Raw genomic sequence first — 24,035 nt, forward strand, 5'->3', positions numbered from 1 at the left:
AGCTTTGTTCACGTGAGTTGGACATGAGAAGATTGCTCTTTCCTTCTCAAACTACATTGTAATTGCATATTCAACAATTAAAATTTTTAAATATCGCGTGGGATAAACCCCTGATTAAATAGGACTTTACACTTCTGGTTTAAAAAAGGGCCCCCTCAGAGTGTGAATGCAAGATAACATAGTGTCTGTCTGTGTTTAATCTGAGCCTCAGAGAACTGATCAGTCATTTTAACACTGTGAGACAGTGCAAATATGAGTGTAAATATAAACTAACACAGTAACTTTAATCTGAGCCTCAGAGAGCTGATCAGACACTTTAACACCGTGAGACAGTGCAAATATGAGTGTAAATATAAACTAAAATACAGTATATTTAATCTGAGTCTCAGATTAAGACCGTCAAACCGAGTGTAAATGTAAACTAACACACAGTAACTTTAATCTGAGCCTCAGACGGCCGATCAGACACTTTAACACCGTGTGACAGAGTGTAAATTTATAGTAGTACACAGTAAGTTTAATCTGAGCCTCAGATGGCCGATAAGACACTTTAACACTGTGTGACAGAGTGTAAATTTATACTAGTACACAGTAACTTTAATCTGAGCCTCAGACGGCCGATCAGACACTTTAACACCGTGAGACAGAGTGTAAATGTAAACTAGCACACAGTAATTTTAATCTGAGCCTCAGAGCGCTGATCAGACACTTTAACACCGTGAGACAGTGTAAAATTAAACTGGCACACTGTAACTTTAATCTGAGCCTCAGACAGATGATCACACACTCTAACACCGTGAGACAGAGTGTAAATGTAAACTAGCACACAGTAATTTTAATCTGAGCCTCAGAGCGCTGATCAGACACTTTAACACCGTGAGATAGTGTAAAATTAAACTGGCACACTGTAACTTTAATCTGAGCCTCAGAGAGCCGATCCGACACTTTAACACCGTGAGACAGTGCAAATATGAGTGTAAATATAAACTAAGATACAGTATCTTTTATCTGAGCCTCAGATTAAGACCGTCAAACCGAGTGTAAATGTAAACTAACACACAGTAACTTTAATCTGAGCCTCAGAGAGCTGAACAGACACTTTAACACCATGAGACAGAGTGCAAACATTAACATTAACTAAGCAAAATAACTAACAACAAATTAATTTTTTCAATTATTTTCATTTATATAGTGCCAAATCAAATCAAATCAAATCAAATCAATTTTATTTATATAGCGTCAAATCACAACAAACAGTTGCCCCAAGGCGCTTTATATTGTAAGGCAAAGCCATACAATAATTACGGAAAAACCCCAACGGTCAAAACGACCCCCTGTGAGCAAGCACTTGGCGACAGTGGGAAGGATAAACTCCCTTTTAACAGGAAGAAACCTCCAGCAGGACCAGGCTCAGGAAGGGGCAGTCTTCTGCTGGGACTGGTTGGGGCTGAGGGAGAGAACCAGGAAAAAGACATGCTGTGGAGGGGAGCAGAGATCGATCACTAATGATTAAATGCAGAGTGGTGCATACAGAGCAAAAAGAGAAAGAAACAGTGCATCATGGGAACCCCCCAGCAGTCTACGTCTATAGCAGCATAACTAAGGGATGGTTCAGGGTCACCTGATCCAGCCCTAACTATAAGCTTTAGCAAAATGGAAAGTTTTAAGACTAATCTTAAAAGTAGAGAGGGTGTCTGTCTCCCTGATCTGAATTGGGAGCTGGTTCCACAGGAGAGGAGCCTGAAAGCTGAAGGCTCTGCCTCCCATTCTACTCTTACAAACCCTAGGAACTACAAGTAAGCCTGCAGTCTGAGAGCGAAGCGCTCTATTGGGGTGATATGGTACTACGAGGTCCCTAAGATAAGATGGGACCTGATTATTCAAAACCTTATAAGTAAGAAGAATAATTTTAAATTCTATTCTAGAATTAACAGGAAGCCAATGAAGAGAGGCCAATATGGGTGAGATATGCTCTCTCCTTCTAGTCCCCGTCAGTACTCTAGCTGCAGCATTTTGAATTAACTGAAGGCTTTTCAGGGAACTTTTAGGACAACCTGATAATAATGAATTACAATAGTCCAGCCTAGAGGAAATAAATGCATGAATTAGTTTTTCAGCATCACTCTGAGACAAGACCTTTCGGATTTTAGAGATATTGCACAAATGCAAAAAAGCAGTCCTACATATTTGCTTAATATGCGCATTGAAGGACATATCCTGATCAAAAATGACTCCAAGATTTCTCACAGTATTACTAGAGGTCAGGGTAATGCCATCCAGAGTAAGGATCTGGTTAGACACCATGTTTCTAAGATTTGTGGGGCCAAGTACAATAACTTCAGTTTTATCTGAGTTTAAAAGCAGGAAATTAGAGGTCATCCATGTCTTTATGTCTGTACAACAATCCTGCAGTTTAGCTAATTGGTGTGTGTCCTCTGGATTCATGGATAGATAAAGCTGGGTATCATCTGCGTAACAATGAAAATTTAGATTCCCCATTTACATGAATAAATTGTAATCTATTAGATAAATCTGATTCAAACCACCGCAGCGCAGTGCCTTTAATACCTATGGCATGCTCTAATCTCTGTAATAAAATTTTATGGTCAACAGTATCAAAAGTAGCACTGAGGTCTAACAGGACAAGCACAGAGATGAGTCCACTGTCTGAGGCCAAAAGAAGATCATTTGTAACCTTCACTAATGCTGTTTCTGTGCTATGATGAATTCTAAAACCTGACTGAAACTCTTCAAATAGACCATTCCTCTGCAGATGATCAGTTAGCTGTTTTAAAACTACCCTTTAAAGAATTTTTGAGAGAAAAGGAAGGTTGGAGATTGGCCTATAAATAGCTAAGATAGCTGGGTCAAGTGATGGCTTTTTAAGTAATGGTTTAATTAGTGCCACCTTAAAAGCCTGTGGTACATAGCCAACTAATAAAGATAGATTGATCTTATTTAAGATTGAAGCATTAATTAATGGTAGGGCTTCCTTGAGCAGCCTGGTAGGAATGGGGTCTAATATACATGTTGATGGTTTGGAGGAAGTAACTAATGAAAATAACTCAGACAGAACAATTGGAGAGAAAGAGTCTAACCAAATACCGGCATCACTGAAAGCAGCCAAAGATAACGATATGTCTTTGGGATGGTTATGAGTAATTTTTTCTCTAATAGTTAAAATATTATTAGCAAAGAAAGTCATGAAGTCATTACTAGTTAAAGTTAAAGGAATACTCGGCTCAATAGAGCTCTGACTCTTTGTCAGCCTGGCTACAGTGCTGAAAAGAAACCTGGGGTTGTTCTTATTTTCTTCAATTAGTGATGAGTAGTAAGATGTCCTAGCTTTACGGAGGGCTTTTTTATAGAGCAACAGACTCTTTTCCCAGGCTAAGTGAAGATCTTCTAAATTAGTGAGACGCCATTTCCTCTCCAACTTACAGGTTATCTGCTTTAAGCTGTGAATTTGTGAGTTATACCACGGAGTCAGGCACTTCTGATTTAAGGCTTTTTCAGAAGAGCTACAGCATCCAAAGTTGTCTTCAATGAGGATGTAAAACTATTGACGAGATAATCTATCTCACTGACAGAGTTTAGGTAGCTACTCTGCACTGTGTTGGTATATAGCATTAGAGAACATAAAGAAGGAATCATATCCTTAAACCTAGTTACAGCGCTTTCTGAAAGACTTCTAGTGTAATGAAACGTATTCCCCACTGCTGGGTAGTCCATCAGAGTAAATGTAAATGTTATTAAGAAATGATCAGACAGAAGGGAGTTTTCAGGGAATACTGTTAAGTTTTCAATATCCATACCATAAGTCAGAACAAGGTCTAAGGTATGATTAAAGTGGTGGGTGGACTCACTTACATTTTGAGCAAAGCCAATCGAGTCTAACAATAGACTAAATGCAGTGTTGATGCTGTCATTCTCAGCATCTGTGTGGATGTTAAAATCGCCCACTATAATTATCTTATCTGAGCTAAGCACTAAGTCAGACAAAAGGTTGGAAAATTCACAGAGAAACTCACAGTAACGACCAGCAGGACGATAGATAACAACAAATAAAACTGTTTTTTGGGACTTCCAATTTGGATGGACAAGACTAAGAGTCAAGCTTTCAAATGAATTAAAGCTCTGTCTGGGTTTTTGATTAATTATTAAGCTGGAGTGAAAGATTGCTGCTAATCCTCCGCCTCAGCCCGTGCTACGAGCGTTCTGGCAGTTAGTGTGACTCGGGGGTGTTGACTCATTTAAACTAATATTCATATTCATCCTGCTGTAACCAGGTTTCTGTAAGGCAGAATAAATCAATATGTTGAACAATTATTATATCATTTACTAACAGGGACTTAGAAGAGAGAGACCTAATGTTTAATAGACCACATTTAACTGTTTTAGTCTGTGGTGCAGTTGAAGGTGCTATATTATTTTTTCTTTTTGAATTTTTATGCTTAAATAGATTTTTGCTGGTTATTGGTGGTCTGGGAGCAGGCACCATCTCTACAGGGATGGGGTAATGAGGGGGATGGCAGGGGGAGAGAAGCTGCAGAGAGGTGTGTAAGACTACAACTCTGCTTCTGGTCCCAACCCTGGGTAGTCACGTTCTGGAGGATTTAAGAAAATTGGCCAGATTTCTAGAAATGAGAGCTGCTCCATCCAAAGTGGGATGGATGCTGTCTCTCCTAACAAGACCAGGTTTTCCCCAGAAGCTTTTCCAATTATCTATGAAGCCCACCTCATTTTTTGGACACCACTCAGACAGCCAGCAATTCAAGGAGAACATGTGGCTAAACATGTCACTTCCGGTCCGATTGGGGAGGGGCCCAGAGAGAACTACAGAGTCCGACATTGTTTTTGCAAAGTTACACACCGATTCAATGAGTCTCCAATTCGCCCAGCCTGGCCTCCAAAGCTACGAATAAGCTACACTTATTACAAGTACCATTACTGCTAAAGGAGGCTGAGGAATAACTAAACATTTCACACCCAGAGCAGAAAAGTGCGGGAGAGACAGGAGAAGCCGCCATGCTAAACCGGCTAAGAGCTAGTAGCTGTGCTAAGCTAGCAGATTCCTAAAAACACACAAAGTGAATAATGTGTAAATAATTTAGAGGTGATTCAGCAGAGGGAGTGCTTTAGTTAAGGCACGTGAAGATTACACTGTGAAACAAATAGTTATCTAGTTAACTAGATCAATCTAACTGCGCAGATTAAACAGCTAACAGATACAGCAAAACACCGCTGTGCTCCGGAACAGGAAGTGATACAATACCGCAGTGAGAGCCAACCACCAGTAGAGGCCAAATCATAACAGAGTTGCCTCAAGGTGCTTCACACAAGTAAGGTCTAACCTTACAAACCCCAGAGCAGCAGTGGTAAGGAAAAACTCCCTCTGAGGAAGAAGCCTCAAGCAGACCAGACTCAAAGGGGTGACCCTCTGCTTGGGCCATGCTACAGACACAAATTTAGGAACAATTCACAAAACGAATACAGTGGCCCCTCGTTTATCGCGGGAATTATGTTCTAAAAATAACACGCGATAAGCGAAATCCGCGAAGTAGTCAGCGCTATTTTTTGCAATTATTATAGATGTTTTAAGGCTGTAAAACCCCTCACTACACACTTTATACACTTTTCTCAAACAGGCATTAACATTTTCTCACTTTTCTCTCCTGTGTAAAGACTCTCTTTTTTCTTCTGGGTGAGAAGATTATAAACAGACACACGCAGAACTCTCCCTTCACTCACTGCCTCCGGAGGGACGGATGCAAGACCCGCAAAGAATACAAGTCCTCTCTCGGTGGCCACGGAGCTCTGCGGCTGCGGTCAACATCCACATCAAAACAGCGAGCGTTGTCTCTGGACCTGTTGCCAGATTTGGCGCAGCTCCACACAGCAGACAGGAGGGCAGTGTGAGTGGCCCGCTGCTGCATTTACCGAGCCTGCAGACTCAGTAAGCACATCGGAGGCAGTGAGAGCAATCGCGGTGATGCTGACCGGTGCCGCGACTGGCCCGCCTGATAAGGACGCAGAACATAATGCGCTGTTAAAAAAAAAAAGCATGCAAAATTGCACAAAAAAAAATCCGCAAAACTGCGAGGCCGCGAAAGGTGAACCGCGTTATAGTGAGGGACCACTGTATACAGGAAATACTGTTGGTGCACAGGACATAAGGGTCTCCAGCACAAATACCACACCCATCTCTGGATGGAGCTGCACCTTAAACAGAGAAAAAAAAAAACTGTATAACTGTATCACTGTATCACTAATTGTATCACTTCCTGTTCCGGAGCACAGCGGTGTTTTGCTGTATCTGTTAGCTGTTTAATCTGCGCAGTTAGATTGATCTAGTTAACTAGATAACGATTTGTTTCACAGTGTAATCTTCACGTGCCTTAACTAAAGCACTCCCTCTGCTGAATCACCTCTAAATTATTTACACATTATTCATTTTGTGTGTTTTTAGGAATCCGCTATCTTAGCACAGCTACTAGCTCTTAGCCGGTTTAGCATGGCGGCTTCTCCTGTCTCTCCCGCACTTTTCTGCTCTGGGTGTGAAATGTTTAGTTATTCCTCGGCCTCCTTTAGCAGTAATGGTACTTGTAATAAGTGTAGCTTATTCGTAGCTTTGGAGGCCAGGCTGGGCAAATTGGAGACTCGGCTCCGCACCGTGGCAAATTCTACAGCTAGCCAGGCCCCTGTAGTCGGTGCGGACCAAGGTAGCTTAGCCGCCGTTAGTTTCCCTCTGGCAGATCCCGAGCAGCCGGGAAAGCAGGCCGACTGGGTGACTGTGAGGAGGAAGCGTAGTCCTAAACAGAAGCCCCGTGTACATCGCCAACCCGTTCACATTTCTAACCGTTTTTCCCCACTCGGCGACACACCCGCTGAGGATCAAACTCTGGTTATTGGCGACTCTGTTTTGAGAAATGTGAAGTTAGGGACACCAGCAACCATAGTCAATTGTCTTCTGGGGGCCAGAGCAGGCGACACTGAAGGAAATTTGAAACTGCTGGCTAGGGCTAAGCGTAAATTTGGTAAGATTGTAATTCACGTCGGCAGTAATGACACCCGGTTACGCCAATCGGAGGTCACTAAAATTAACATTGAATCGGTGTGTAACTTTGCAAAAACAATGTCGGACTCTGTAGTTTTCTCTGGGCCCCTCCCCAATCGGACCGGGAGTGACATGTTTAGCCGCATGTTCTCCCTGAATTGCTGGCTGTCTGAGTGGTGTCCAAAAAATGAGGTGGGCTTCATAGATAATTGGCAAAGCTTCTGGGGAAAACCTGGTCTTGTTAGGAGAGACGGCATCCATCTCACTTTGAATGGAGCAGCTCTCATTTCTAGAAATCTGGCCAATTTTCTTAAATCTTCCAAACCGTGACTATCCAGGGTTGGGACCAGGAAGCAGAGTTGTAGTCTTACACACCTCTCTGCAGCTTCTCTCCCCCTGCCATCCCCTCATTACCCCATCCCCGTAGAGACGGTGCCTGCTCCCAGACCACCAATAACCAGCAAAAATCTATTTAAGCATAAAAATTCAAAAAGAAAATAATATAGCACCTTCAACTGCACACAGACTAAAACAGTTAAATGTGGTCTATTAAACATTAGGTCTCTCTCTTCTAAGTCCCTGTTAGTAAATGATATAATAATTGATCAACATATTGATTTATTCTGCCTTACAGAAACCTGGTTACAGCAGGATGAATATGTTAGTTTAAATGAGTCAACACCCCCGAGTCACACTAACTGCCAGAACGCTCGTAGCACGGGCCGAGATGGAGGATTAGCAGCAATCTTCCATTCCAGCTTATTAATTAATCAAAACCCAGACAGAGCTTTAATTCATTTGAAAGCTTGACTCTTAGTCTTGTCCATCCAAATTGGAAGTCCCACAAACCAGTTTTATTTGTTGTTATCTATCGTCCTGCTGGTCGTTACTGTGAGTTTCTCTGTGAATTTTCAGAACTTTTGTCTGACTTAGTGCTTAGCTCAGATAAGATAATTATAGTGGGCGATTTTAACATCAACACAGATGCTGAGAATGACAGCCTCAACACTGCATTTAATCTATTATTAGACTCAATTGGCTTTGCCTCAAAATGTAAATGAGGTCCACCCACCACTTTAATCATATCCTAGATCTTGTTCTGACTTATGGTATGGAAATTGAAGACTTAACAGTATTCCCTGAAAACTCCCTTCTGTCTGATCATTTCTTAATAACATTTACATTTACTCTGATGGACTACCCAGCAGTGGGGAATAAGTTTCTTTACACTAGAAGTCTTTCAGAAAGCGCTGTAACTAGGTTTAAGGATATGATTCCTTCTTTATGTTCTCTAATGCCATATACCAACACAGTGCAGAGTAGCTACCTAAACTCTGTAAGTGAGATAGAGTATCTCGTCAATAGTTTTACATCCTCATTGAAGACAACTTTGGATGCTGTAGCTCCTCTGAAAAAGAGAGCTTTAAATCAGAAGTGCCTGACTCCATGGTATAACTCACAAACTCGCAGCTTAAAGCAGATAACACGTAAGTTGGAGAGGAAATGGCGTCTCACTAATTTAGAAGATCTTCACTTAGCCTGGAAAAAGAGTCTGTTGCTCTATAAAAAAGCCCTCCGTAAAGCTAGGACATCTTACTACTCATCACTAATTGAAGAATATAAGAACAACCCCAGGTTTCTTTTCAGCACTGTAGCCAGGCTGACAAAGAGTCAGAGCTCTATTGAGCTGAGTATTCCTTTAACTTTAACTAGTAATGACTTCATGACTTTCTTTGCTAATAAAATTTTAACTATTAGAGAAAAAATTACTCATTACCATTACTCATAACCATCCCAAAGACGTATCATTATCTTTGGCTGCTTTCAGTGATGCCGGTATTTGGTTAGACTCTTTCTCTCAGATTGTTCTGTCTGAGTTATTTTCATTAGTTACTTCATCCAAACCATCAACATGTCTATTAGACCCCATTCCTACCAGGCTACTCAAGGAAGCCCTACCATTATTTAATGCTTCGATCTTAAATATGATCAATCTATCTTTATTAGTTGGCTATGTACCACAGGCTTTTAAGGTGGCAGTAATTAAACCATTACTTAAAAAGCCATCACTTGACCCAGCTATCTTAGCTATTTATAGGCCAATCTCCAACCTTCCTTTTCTCTCAAAAATTCTTTAAAGGGTAGTTTTAAAACAGCTAACTGATCATCTGCAGAGGAATGGTCTATTTGAAGAGTTTCAGTCAGGTTTTAGAATTCATCATAGCACAGAAACAGCATTAGTGAAGGTTACAAATGATCTTCTTAGACAGTGGACTCATCTCTGTGCTTGTTCTGTTAGACCTCAGTGCTGCTTTTGATACTGTTGACCATAAAATCTTATTACAGAGATTAGAGCATGCCATAGGTATTAAAGGCACTGCACTGCGGTGGTTTGAATCACATTTATCTAATAGATTACAATTTGTTCATGTAAATGGGGAATCTTCTTCACAGACTAAGGTTAATTATGGAGTTCCACAAGGTTCTGTGCTAGGACCAATTTTATTCACTTTATACATGCTTCCCTTAGGCAGTATTATTAGACGGCATTGCTTAAATTTTCATTGTTACGCAGATGATACCCAGCTTTATCTATCCATGAAGCCAGAGGACACACACCAATTAGCTAAGCTGCAGGACTGTCTTACAGACATAAGGACATGGATGACCTCTAATTTCCTGCTTTTAAACTCAGATAAAACTGAAGTTATTGTACTTGGCCCCACAAATCTTAGAAGCATGGTGTCTAACCAGATCCTTACTCTGGATGGCATTACCCTGACCTCTAGTAATAATGTGAGAAATCTTGGAGTCATTTGTGATCAGGATATGTCATTCAAAGCGCATATTAAACAAATATGTAAGACTGCTTTTTTGCATTTACGCAATATCTCTAAAATTAGAAAGGTCTTGTCTCACAGTGATGCTGAAAAACTAATTCATGCATTTATATCCTCTAGGCTGGACTATTGTAATTCATTATTATCAGGTTGTCCTAAAAGTTCCCTGAAAAGCCTTCAGTTAATTCAAAATGCTGCAGCTAGAGTACTAACGGGGACTAGAAGGAGAGAGCATATCTCACCCATATTGGCTCTCTTCATTGGCTTCCTGTTAATTCTAGAATAGAATTTAAAATCTTCTCTTACTTATAAGGTTTTGAATAATCAGGTCCCATCTTATCTTAGGGACCTCATAGTACCATATCACCCCAATAGAGCGCTTCGCTCTCAGACTGCAGGCTTACTTGTAGTTCCTAGGGTTTGTAAGAGTAGAATGGGAGGCAGAGCCTTCAGTTTTCAGGCTCCTCTCCTGTGGAACCAGCTCCCAATTCGGATCAGGGAGACAGACACCCTCTCTACTTTTAAGATTAGGCTTAAAACTTTCCTTTTTGCTAAAGCTTATAGTTAGGGCTGGATCGGGTGACCCTGAACCATCCCTTAATTATGCTGCTATAGACTTAGACTGCTGGGGGGTTCCCATGATGCACTGAGTGTTTCTTTCTCTTTTTGCTCTGTATGCACCACTCTGCATTTAATCATTAGTGATTGATCTCGCTCCCTCCACAGCATGTCTTTTTCCTGGTTCTCTCCCTCAGCCCCAACCAGTCCCAGCAGAAGACTGCCCCTCCCTGAGCCTGGTTCTGCTGGAGGTTTCTTCCTGTTAAAAGGGAGTTTTTCCTTCCCACTGTCGCCAAGTGCTTGCTCACAGGGGGTCGTTTTGACCATTGGGGTTTTTACGTAATTATTGTATGGCCTTGCCTTACAATATAAAGCGCCTTGGGGCAACTGTTTGTTGTGATTTGGCGCTATATAAATAAAATTGATTGAATTGATTGAAAAGTCTGGCTGCAGCATTTTGAACCAATTGGAGAGCCCTGATTAACACTAAATACTATTCTGATGTACTGAAATAATTTGGTTTGATAGAAATAAAGTACTTCAAGCTGTTAGTTCATGTTGCAGCTCTGACACATGCTCCACTTTCAGTTAGAAGCTGATATGGAAAATATTTTTCAGGATAAATGACAAAAGCACTTCTGGGAAATGTGGGGAATAACTGAATTCGAAATAAACTGAACCAGTGAATGATGTCTAACAATGTCTGATGGGATTTTCTGACTTCAAAGTGTAAAAGTTACATCGACATGAAACAGAATTGATTACCAGTCAGCCACTGACAGAGTGAAACTGAAGGTGAAACTATAGTGTCATTACTGAGACAAACATGACCATGTTAACAAAAATCAGAGCTCCTTCTCCCTTCACTGAGTTCCTGCAGGACTCCATCAAAATGGTCTAAATTGTGATGATTTTACATCACAAAGCAACAAATCTTACTTTGCTTGCACATGTATAAATTATCTTCTCTATGGGAGAAAGTAAGTGCTCAGATATAAAATACAAGTAATAACGTAATAATCCAAATATCAATCAGTTTAACAATCAATATAAAGAAATGATGTTTTCAAGATACAGTAGTGTTCAGAATAATAGTAGTGCTATGTGACTAAAAAGATTAATCCAGGTTTTGAGTATATTTCTTATTGTTACATGGGAAACAAGGTACCAGTAGATTCAGTAGATTCTCACAAATCCAACAAGACCAAGCATTCATGATATGCACACTCTTAAGGCTATGAAATTGGGCTATTAGTAAAAAAAAAAGTAGAAAAGAGGGTGTTCACAATAATAGTATCATCTGCTGTTGACGCTACAAACTCAAACTATTATGTTCAAACTGCTTTTTTAGCAATCCTGTGAATCACTAAACTAGATTTAGTTGTATAACCACAGTTTTTCATGATTTCTTCACATCTGCAAGGCATTAATTTTGTGGTTTGGAACCAAGGTTTTGCTCATATACTAGTGTGCTTGGGGTCATTGTCTTGTTGAAACACCCATTTCAAGGGCATGTCCTCTTCAGCATAAGGCAACATGACCTCTTCAAGCATTCTGACATATCCAAACTGAGCCATGATACCTGGTATGTGATATATAGGCCCAACACCATAGTAGGAGAAACATGCCCATATCATGATGCTTGGCACCACCCTGCTTCACTGTCTTCACTGTTGAACTGTGGCTTGAATTCAGAGTTGGGGGTTGTCTCACACACTGTCTGCGGCCCTTGGACCCAAAAAGAACAATTTTACTCTCATCAGTCCACAAAATATTCCTCCATTTCTCTTTAGGCCAGTTAATGTGTTCTTTGGCAAGTTGTAACCTCTTCTGCACGTGTCTTTTATTTAACAGAGGGACTTTGCGGGGGATTCTTGCAAATAAATTAGTTTCACACAGGGGTCTTCTAACTGTCACAGCACTTACAGGTAACTCCAGACTGTCTTTGATCATCCTGGAGCTGATCAATGGGTGAGGGGCAGGGACTCAGAGACAAAAATGTCCCTGCCTGACAACTGTTTGGTCAAACAAATCAGAAATCTAAAATATCAAGTACAGCATATTTCAAAATTATATTTTGCAATACAAATTATACAACTTGTAAAGCATTCAGAATGCATGCATCCGCAAAATCATGAAATGTATCATACTGAGTTTTTATATGTGTGAGCCTTGATTTTGCCATTATGAGAACAAAAATCAATTGGAAGAGGAGGCCAGCGTCAGAAGGTTCTGATAGTTCAGCATCTAATGCATATGTTGCAGTATTTTTAAATGTACAAACACCGTGAGACAGAGTGTAAACTAACACACAGTAACTTGAATCTGAGCCTCAGAGAGCCGATCAGACACTTTAACACCGTGAGACAGCGTGTAAATTTAAATTAACACACAACTCCGTCTGACCGCCCGTCTGTCCCAGCTGTTGTCTGTGCTCAGCATAACTCCATTCCTATATGCCAGGGTCTTCAAATTCACAGCGACCATTCTTGGGACACAGACCTTGGACAAGTTCAAAGATGGCTAACCTTGACCTAAAGAGGTCAAAAGGTCACATTCTGTTTCCTATTGTTATCAAATTTGATGAAAATGTTGACTTTTATACAGTAGTCTAAATTTTTGGGGTCCACAAATTGACTGCAAGTAAAGCCGAATTGTGACTTATGCATGTGCAAATTAATGAGGCTCACCAATAATAATAATTTTAACAACTACAATGTTTAAATCGGTATTACTTTGGGCCTAAGTTTTATTATAGTTCTGGATTTCTAACTTTAATTGATGAGCCATATAAAAATAATTTAACTAATTTAACTTTTCTGCATAACTAAAGTGGGATGTGAAGCAATATCGTTTTCATGTAATGTCTAAGCTCAGCATTACGTCTGTTTGGGGTTCTAGCTGTAAAATCAGGTCAGTTAGGATGAGGTAAACCAAAACATGAAACATGATTACGGCTCTTGTGGTTAGCAATTTTATCAACAAACATGCAGGTTGTGATATCAATTATGGTTAAAGGTAAAGAAAAAGTGAAAATGTGCAAAGGAAAATACAAATACAACACACAGTAAGCAGTACAACTAAATTGGGGTGGGGGGAACTGGGGTGAGAGAGAGAATAGTCATCAAAAACCCTCCAGAATGCATCCCTGGATGACAAAGGTCTCCTTTCACCAAAAAAGCTGGAACAGACCCTGAGCTAAGACAAGTGTTGATAAAAGTTAGGAGACCCACCCCAACAGTATTACAAACCTCCTTCAGCACCTTAGCTGGAACAACATCCAAAGGACAACCTGTAGGTTTTGTGTGTTTCACTACTTCACTAAGGGATGAAAGAGAAATGGGCTGCTCGAGCACAGCAGTATGTGCACGAGTGACAGACAGTTCAACATTACATTTCTGATGAGCATTCTGTCAAACAGCTGAGACTTTGTCAATAAAAACTGAAGAAACTGCTTACAAGTCGTGGTTGTAGCATCCATCAAAACAGAGGTACATGGGTTTACAACTGAAGTTATAGTCTGACTGACACTGTGGGGCAATGACAACTGCTGGAAATAATATGAGACAGATATTGCTCTTTTGCCTCCTTCACAGCCTTCTGATAGTCAGTTAGACTGTCCCTCAGAATACCAAGAGACACCTGTAGTTTGTCTTTTTTCCACCTTCTCTCCGCCTGTTTGCAGCACTGCCTGAGGACACTGGTTGTGGCATTTAATCAAGGGTCGGACCTTGATTTACTGGATTTTCAGCACAACAGAGTCCAGAATTACTCCACATGTGTGAGTGGAACGAAGAGGGATGTTTTCTAGGAGTAAAGGAGTTGTACCGGGCAGTGCCGCCTGGCATCGCCCACCGTGGCTAGAACCCTGATATATGGGTGAGTTTACATTGCGTGTGTTTACATTCCGCCTCTACAGGTGCAGCTACACTTGCAGCCCATTTGCAGGCCGTGTGCATCATGACTACAGCTAGTGATAAACCGGAGCATGAAGACCCTTCCCTGTCACTAAAGACAGGTGGATAAGACAAAAGCAGTGTGCCGACACTACCCTTACCAAAAAATAGTACTGATAAGTATATAAAATGTAAACTAGAAGTATACTTGAAACATACTTGCATATACTACTTTTTGGTAAGGGTATTCAGCCGAGAACGGGTATGTTTCTGGCAACACGTCAAACATACTAACTCACCTGAAGCAACACCACCCGAGTGTAAATATCACAGCTACAAGAAAAAAGCACCTTAATGCAAAAGCAGATGAAGACCATATTCAGCTGTTGAAAATGCTGGTTTTAAATACATGCTAAAATTGATTGAGTATGAAGTACCCACTCGTCCGCACCTCAGCCAAAAAATAATACCAGGCCTTTGTGAACAAGCTAAATCTTCTGTTGTCCAAGACTTGTCAAAAGTAGCACTCACAACTGATGGATGGACATCCAGAGCCAATGAGAGCTACATAACTGTGACTGCCCATCACATCACCCCTGAGTGGAACATGGTGAGCTATAGTTTGATTTTTTGTCATCTGATGATGACAAAAACTCATCATTGGATCTGATAGACTACCAAGAAGGAGGAGAAGATATATACTGTATTTGAAACTCACCCAAAATATACCAAAAAAGCTGATGGTAGCCTTCTTGAATTTCTACATTATAAAATATTCAACAGCAGGTGCAGGGATGTGCAGCAAGCAAGTCAAATAAATAAAATGTGCACAGTGTAAGCTGTACATATACAGAGACACGGGAGGAGGGGAGCAAATTAAATGTGCACTGTCAAAATATTGACATCCAAAAGCAGTCACACCACACAGGTTACAGAGTTTGGAATAAAACTCCTCAAACACAGGCAGCCAGCTCGACACCCGACTGCTGTCTTAACGAGTGGCACCTTACCTACAGGGGACAAAAATGCCGGCTTTACTCCTCCTGGAGACAGAAATGTGTGCAGCGCATGACACATGCCCACAGACACACACAAAAAAGACCAAATTAAATGTGCACGGTCAAACAGTTGACATCCAAAAGTAGTCACATAACATAAGCTGAAGCGTAGCCCTACATCCGACTCGCAGAGCAGCAGGATCACCTCTGTACTGTCAGGTTGTCCGCCAAACATGCATTAATTGCTCGAGTTGGCTTGATAACACGCTTGAAAAAAATTGTCAAGCTTTCAAGCGAGGAAGACTCCCAACACTAATTATCAGCATTAAAAAACTCAATAGATGCTTGAAAAAAATGTCGATAGTGTTCCATCTAGCTTGAGCCGATTCTGTTACAGGCCATAGTGTTGTAGAATGCTTCTTTATGGCCCCTTCACACATAACATAACGTTGGGTGAAAGAAAATCCACGAACAAAAAATGAAATGGAGAACTGTGAAACATTCCACCCGCTGTCGGGAGGGACACACGGTCGGACAGGTGTGCACGATACAGCAGTGATGGTTTTGTGCATGCTCATGCGAGTGCACGAACACAGCGCGAGCACCTGAAACGTGTTGCACCACATTGCTCACTGCCATGGGGGGAAACCACACACCAAAAAACACACAGCAATTTCTAATATTTAATCTGACTTTAATCAACAATACAAGTATGATCCTTCTGTTCCTCTGTATATGACACATCATCATAAATGTCATGAAATGACATGAATGAAGCAATGCACCCTTATCATGTCCACATCTGTTGGCCCTGCGCACATGTCCAGCCGGCCCTGCGTGTCCACCAAGTGGTGCACCGAAGGACAGCACGTCATGTGGACCACAACTGATGTGGGTGATGTGACATTCAGATCACCAGCTGAGTTTACACATGATCAAACTGTCCTTATCCTTGTGTCGGGGTGTGACACGAATGCAGGCCACACGTGTTGGGGGAGTATGACACACATGCATGCCACATGTGTTGAGGGGGAGCCGACACAGCGGCACGCCACATGTGTTGGGGGAACACTTGCTTGACATATGAGTTGCTTGGTTACGACACACTCATGGGGCACTTAGACAGTTTTTACAGACAGCTCAAATGTGGTCAGCTGCACTCTACTCTCATGCCGGGAGTGTGAATAGCCCCGCCTTTTCTAAGTGTCCAGCGAGTGGTGCTGGATCTTCATGTGTGGTGCCTGGAATTTGGCCAACACCTGCCGAGAGGAGGTCGAATGGGCACTCACAGGGCACTTGGTGTTTTCGGCCGCTGGTGTGCATGAATGGTTGTGGCATCAGCTGTACGAGGAATTTGAGGCGGCTCCAATTTTTCACGAGTGGCATGAGATTCCTCCTTCATGCGCCAGTTGGCTTCACTCGTGTAATGTGTGAAGGGGCTTAGAATTGCTTATTAGCAGGGTTTCATGGATCACAAAACCTGTGGGTCTGACTGGATATGTATTTTAAGGCATGGATCAGATCATTTTTCAGACTAGCAAAAAAACAAACAAAAAGAAAACACAAATACAATGTTGCTTTTCATTGTAAAAAGAGTTTGGATCTATTCTTCAACAGGGAACACAGCAGATTTATCAGTGTGAAATTTATGGAAATCAATGTGGAAAAGCTACACACTGCACCCAAGAACTGGTGGGGTGGAGGAATGTCACTGAAGCGAGGCAGGAGGCTGTTTTTGACAGGCTACATTGACAATGTGTATGTGCAGCTGCAGCCCCTCCACTCAAACTGTGATTTTTACAATTAATGCATCTACATAAATGCAGTTATCACTTGAAAAACAAGTCACCATGACACAAAATCACAGTTACGCAAGCTTTGCAATTAATCCGCAGCAAAGAGAATATAGTGCCAAGAGGCGACACTCAATAGAACGCCCCATAGCAACAGATTCCCCCATGGCTTTGTTCTGCCGCCGCCATGTTGGACTGTTTTAAACCCATCAAACCACATGATATGGCTGACAAAAGAAGCCAAGATTACCGCAGCTACTGCAGAGGTTTTCGATCCTTAAAAGGTTCATAACATGTAGTGAGCTGACACTTCAACCGTGCACTCACTTTCACTTATGCTGGTGTCACATCTGATGTATCGGAATAATATAGTTTGACATTAAAAATATAAAGCATATTACAGATAAGTGAATATAACCCACAGACAAACCAAACTGTTCAAGCAAACTTTCCACATCTATAAAATCATAATCTGATGTGTTGACAGCATTGTGACTCTTCCTTAGAAATCAAAGTTGATGTTTGAATATTACGCTTTACTTTGCATTTGTGTTGCTTCGTGTTGGTCATTGGAGTTAAAAGTAATGCATTAATTTTGAAGGTTTTTAGCATTTACAGACACACATGCCGAAAAGCATTATGGGGAAAATTAGTTTTCCTGTCATCAGTGGTTGGTCGTTATATGTTATGTATATGGCTGATAGTCAAGACAGACTTTTATATTCACTGATCATTTTTTACTACAAAGATTATTGTACTGTATATCTGTGTATATATATATATATATATATAATATTATATATATATATATATATATATATATATATATATATATATATAGTGGAGTGGAGGAGTTTAAGTATCTCGAGGTCTTGTTCACGAGTGAGGGACAGAGGAGCGTGAGATCGATAGACGGATCGGTGCAGCATCTGCAGTGATGTGGTCGCTGTATAGGGACAGTCGTGGTGAGGAGAGAGCTGCGTAGGGGGCAAAGCTCTCAATTTACCGATCGATCTACGTTCCGATCCTCACCTATGGTCATGAGATTTGGCTCATGACCGACAGAACGAGATTGCGAGTACAAGCGGCCGAGATGAGTTCACTTGGGAGGAGCTCGGAGTCGAGCCACTGCTCCTCCACGTCGAAAGGAGTCAGTTGAGGTGGCTCGGGCATCTTTTCCGGATGCCCCATGGAAGCCTCGCTGGAGAGGTGTTCCGGGCACGTCCCCCATTGGGAGGAGGCCCTGGGGAAGACCCAGGACACACTGGAGGATCTACACTCTCTGGCTGGCTTGGGAACGCCTTGGGGTTCCCCCAGAGGAGCTGGGGAGGTGTGTGTAGATCAGGAGGTCTGGCGGCTTTGCTTGAGCTGCCTGCCCCGCGACCCGACTCTGGATAAAGCGGAAAGAAAATGGATGGACGGATGGAGATTATTGTCACTAAGTCACTTTGTATTTTGTTTAGGAATTTTTCTTTTAGTTCAGAAAATCATAGATACATAACCATACATGTGGTGGGAAACCTTACGCTACCTGCAACTGGAACTAATGCCATTAAGAACACTATCATCTTTAGGGATATGAATGAATGGAATTTATTACCTGATCATATCAAACTCACTTCAAATGAATGTTTTTAAAGTTCTAAAACTGCATTAATTAACATAGCAAGTAATCTGGGTTTAATCTGCATATCTATATATGGAGAGGTTGTATCTATTGTTGTACCTTTACACATATAGACAATTCTATATATATATACACCTCAACAAAATATAAACGCAACCACTTTTGGTTTTGCTCCCATTTTGTATGAGATGAACCTCAAAGACCTAAAACTTTTTTCCCCAATAACAATATCACCATTTCTCTCAAAATATGTCACAAACCACTCTAAATCTGTGATAGTGACCAGTTCTCTTTGTTGAGATAATCCATCCCACCTCACAGGTGTGCCATATCAAGATGCTGATTAGACACCATGATTAGTGCACAGGTGTGCCTTAGGCTGCCCACAATAAAAGGCCACTCTGAAAGGTGCAGTTTTATCACACAGCACAATGCCACAGATGTCGCAAGCTTTGAAGGAGCGTGCAATTGGCATGCTGACAGCAGGAATGTCAACCAGAACTGTTGCTCGTGTATTGAATGTTCATTTCTCTACCATAAGCCGTCTCCAAAGGCGTTTCAGAGAATTTGGCAGTACATCCAACCAGCCTCACAACCGCAGACCACGTGTAACCACACCAGCCCAGGACCTCCACATCCAGCATGTTCACCTCCAAGATCATCTGAGACCAGCCACTCGCACAGCTGCTGAAACAATCGGTTTGCATAACCAAAGAATTTCTGCACAAACTGTCAGAAACTGTCTCAGGGAAGCTCATCTGCATGCTCGTTGTCCTCATCGGGGTCTCGACCCGACTCCAGTTCGTCGTCGTAACCGATTTGAGTGGGCAAATGCTCACATTTGCTGCCGTTTGGCACGTTGGAGAGGTGTTCTCTTCACGGATGATGCGAAGGAGATGTGTTGCACTGCATGAGGCAAATGGTGGTCACACCAGATACTGACTGGTATCCCCCCCCAATAAAACAAAACTGCACCTTTCAGAGTGGCCTTTTATTGTGGGCAGTCTAAGGCACACCTGTGCACTAATCATGGTGTCTAATCAGCATCTTGGTATGGCACACCTGTGAGGTGGGATGGATTATCTCAGCAAAGGAGAAGTGCTCACTATCACAGATTTAGACTGGTTTGTGCACAGTATTTGAGGGAAATGGTGATATTGTGTATGTGGAAAAAGTTTTAGATCGTTGAGTTAATCTCATACAAAATGGGAGCAAAACCAAAAGTGTTGCGTTTATATTTTTGTTGAGTATATATAGATTTTTTTTTACTTTTATACTTTTGAATGCATTTTGTAAATCTGTGTGGACCCCAGAAAGAGTAGCTGCAGCTCTGCTGCACCTAATGGGGATCCTAATAAATAGATAAATAAATATGTTAAAAAAAAACAACAACAACACAAGTTACTGTAACATGTGTGTTGGTTTTTACAAATAAATCTGTATTTGTAAATATGTCATTTGTAATTAAAAAAAAAGGCAATTTGAAAACTGAAAATTCTGTTTGTTAAGTGATTTAGCACTTTTAGCAAATGTCACACTGCCATCCAGTAGATGGCGGTGTTCATGGCAGTGTGAATACCAGTGGCAGTGTGAATTTTCCCATAATGCTGTTCGGCATGTATGTCTGTAAAACGCTGAAACTTTCAAAATTAGTGCATTACTTCAAAACTAAAACATATAGCTGATATTTTCACTTTGTAAAATGACAGAGGTGATGTTAATTTCAATAACTTGTCTGGAATTAGTTTGTTTAAAATGTTAACCACAAGTCAAAACTGTCTTGTTGCACAGGACTCCTGTGATATATCTGCAAATCTGTATGGCTGCGAAAATTCTATTTGGTCACCAGGTGTGTTTTGCTGAGAGAAGGCTGATCTGAGACAGAAGCACTGGTTCATTGTTTTGTCAGTAGCTGCCAGCGTACTGGAGTCGATATTAAAAGTTGTTGGTTTAGCTGTAACTTTGGCTACGTTTTCTAGGGATTTATCAGTTTAGCTTCATAAAAGTTAACTTTTTAGTTAGTGGATTAAAGGCTATCAAAGCTAACTTTTTGGTTAGCTGTGCCCACCACTGCGAACCATGGGGCTGGGGGTGGTCCGTACAGGTCAAGGATCAGCTGTGACCCATTACATCACTACTTATTATTCTCAAAAACTTCAAATATTATATTTTTGTGTTTTTAACAAACAGGAAAATAATTGGAAATGTTTTAGTATGTTTATTGATTACTTTTACTAAATTTGTGCTGTGGAAGCGCGCTTTCGAGTAGTGGATGCTTCAGCACGCTCACCCAACACCTGTACTTCCCACATTTCTGTTACGCTTTGTGCTGGTTTGTACCAGGTGTCACTTAGTGTCTGTCATACAATAGCTGAAATCAGGTTATGTCAACAAATCCTTTTTTGGAGGTTTCAAGCACCGATGCTTTGTTGAAATAAGAAGACTGAAGGGAAAAGCATAATTTTTGCAATGGTACAGTGATGCTGTAAAACATGATTTCTGTGAAATGTGATGCTTCAATGCTCTACACTGCTCACGGTGTAGCAGAAGTGGTTGTGTGTCAACCCCTATATTCATGATAAAAGAAAAGGAGGCAGCAAATCGCTGCTCCATTTGGAGATCCAGTACATTTGTTGTAGTATGAGCCAGCTGTGACTAAGAGTGAGTGACACTAAGTGTCGGTGTATTGAATAGAAATGTTTTATCTAAGTTGTGACAATATGAAAAGGCAGCCACTTCCTGAAACACAGTGAACTTTAAAGGCTGATTCATGCTGCATTAAAACCTAAATACATAAATCAATATGCAGCAAAAAAAAAAAAAAAAAAAAAAAAATCAAAAACAGTCAGGTCACCTTTCTGTCTGTCCCTGCAAATCAAATTGTCTCTTTCCTCTCATCTTTCTCCCTGCAATTTTGTCCCACTCTGTCCTTCACATAGAAGACGTGTGATGGTGTCTTTAAACTGTGCACCTACAGCAAAAATGCACAATCGCTGAAAATTTCACACAACAAATCAACAACTGTCTGGATTCCAACATGAGATTATCAAATTAATTTATAAAACTCTTAATTTCCTTTTCAAGTAGGAGTCTCTTGTTGACAGTGACAGGAGCCTCCACTTAAACAGAAAAGGACAAAGCTTCTGCTTTGCTGTTTCACCCTTCACAATGACCTGAACAAACAGTAAACAGTTGCTGGAAAAGCCAAAGAGCAACATGGCAAAGTGAGATTGTTTCATACTTACAGCCCACCATCATCATGGCAACTGAGAAGATCTTCTCCCCATCTGTGGTGGGTGCAATATTTCCAAAGCCAATGGTGGTCAGGCTGGTCATGGTGAAATACAGAGATGTGATATATAGCGAGTCCTTGCCCGGGCCGCCCTCCCATTGGCCAGAACCACTGGCATTGTAGCGATAAGGAGATCCAATACTGTTGGCCAGCTGATAAAGCCAGCTGTCCATCTTAATGGTGTTAGTGACCTCATCAATGACCTCATAGTCCCCAATGCTGTACCTGTCCAGATTAAAAATAAAAATCAGATCATCAGGATTGATTTCAGGCATGACTGCAGACAAAGCAATGACAGAATAATTATAGCTGACCACACTGCAAAATGGTTTTGTCCCAGGCACAGGTAGTACAGGTCGAGCCAAATGTCATCCCTGCTTCCTAAGATAGACCTATGTGTTCCTTGGCTTCTCACCTTCAAAGGTGAAAAACAGTGAAGACTTCTTTGATGAGTAGAATTTTGTTTCATGTCTCTAACAGAATGAAAAGTAGGTGTCCCAAATTAATTACTCAGAGATGAAGCTTTATCTTGTGAAAGCATGTGCTTAACACAATGCTATGTTGGAAAACAAAAATGTGGAGCTTTAAAAAAAAAAAAAAAATACTTGATACAGTTTTAAAGTTTTATAAAAAATTCCCTATTCAAAATGCCAACCTGGGCCGGCCTGTGTTATTGTCACTGTGTCAGAATCCACAGTGCCATGTCTTTATTTTTTTTCCTTTTTTAAAATAGCCTCTATATTGTGGAGGTGTGATGTCTTGCGAAGACACATAGTATTACTTCTTTTCCTTTTATCCTTTTCCTTTCTTTTCCTTTTTCTTTTCCTTATTCCTTTTCCTTCCAAACATTAACCCTCTGGAGTCCGAGGGCATTTTTTGGACAGTTCACTCGCCTGGCATAAATGTTTATTATTGCTGTTAACAGCTCTCTCTGCATCTCACAATCACGTTTTATGTCTCTTTTTTTCAGGACAACCTGTGCTTTCAGAATATACAACCCCTGGCAAAAATTATGGAATCACCGGCCTCGGAGGATGTTCATTCAGTTGTTTAATTTTGTAGAAAAAAAGCAGATCACAGACATGACACAAAACTAAAGTCATTTCAAATGGCAACTTTCTGGCTTTAAGAAACACTATAAGAAATCAAGAAAAAAAGATTGTGGCAGTCAGTAACGGTTACTTTTTTAGACCAAGCAGAGGAAAAAATATGGACTCACTCAATTCTGAGGAATAAATTATGGAATCACCCTGTAAATTTTCATCCCCAAAACTAACACCTGCATCATATCAGATCTGCTCGTTAGTCTGCATCTAAAAAGGAGTGAACACACCTTGGAGAGCTGTTGCACCAAATGGACTGACATGAATCATGGCTCCAACACGAGAGATGTCAATTGAAACAAAGGAGAGGATTATCAAACTCTTAAAAGAGGGTAAATCATCACGCAATGTTGCAAAAGATGTTGGTTGTTCACAGTCAGCTGTGTCTAAACTCTGGACCAAATACAAACAACATGGGAAGGTTGTTAAAGGCAAACATACTGGTAGACCAATGAAGACATCAAAGCGTCAAGACAGAAAACTTAAAGCAATATGTCTCAAAAATTGAAAAATGTACAACAAAACAAATGAGGAACGAATGGGAGGAAACTGGAGTCAACGTCTGTGACCGAACTGTAAGAAACCGCCTAAAGGAAATGGGATTTACATACAGAAAAGCTAAACGAAAGGCATCATTAACACCTAAACAGAAAAAAACAAGGTTACAGTGGGCTAAGCAAAAGCAATTGTGGACTGTGGATGACTGGATGAAAGTCATATTCAGTGATGAATCTCGAATCTGCATTGGGCAAGGTGATGATGCTGGAACTTTTGTTTGGTGCCTTTCCAATGAGATTTATAAAGATGACTGCCTGAAGAGAACATGTAAATTTCCACAGTCATTGATGATATGGGGCTGCATGTCAGGTAA

The 24,035-nt window shown here is 40.9% G+C and overlaps 1 protein-coding gene across 3 annotated transcripts in view; it reads right to left on the reverse strand.

Moving 5' to 3' along the window:
• Positions 1 to 24,035, reverse strand: part of kcnh5b (potassium voltage-gated channel, subfamily H (eag-related), member 5b) — a 575,581-nt gene that overhangs the window by 372,861 nt on the left and 178,685 nt on the right. For all 3 annotated transcript variants that reach the window (XM_034194844.1, XM_034194843.1, XM_034194842.1), the window contains one exon: positions 22,015 to 22,286. In XM_034194844.1, coding sequence (XP_034050735.1) covers positions 22,015 to 22,286 — 272 coding nt within the window. The remainder of the gene's footprint in view (positions 1 to 22,014; positions 22,287 to 24,035) is intronic.

Source organism: Thalassophryne amazonica, chromosome 19, assembly GCF_902500255.1.
Source record: "Thalassophryne amazonica chromosome 19, fThaAma1.1, whole genome shotgun sequence".
Classification (NCBI taxonomy): Eukaryota; Metazoa; Chordata; class Actinopteri; order Batrachoidiformes; family Batrachoididae; genus Thalassophryne; species Thalassophryne amazonica.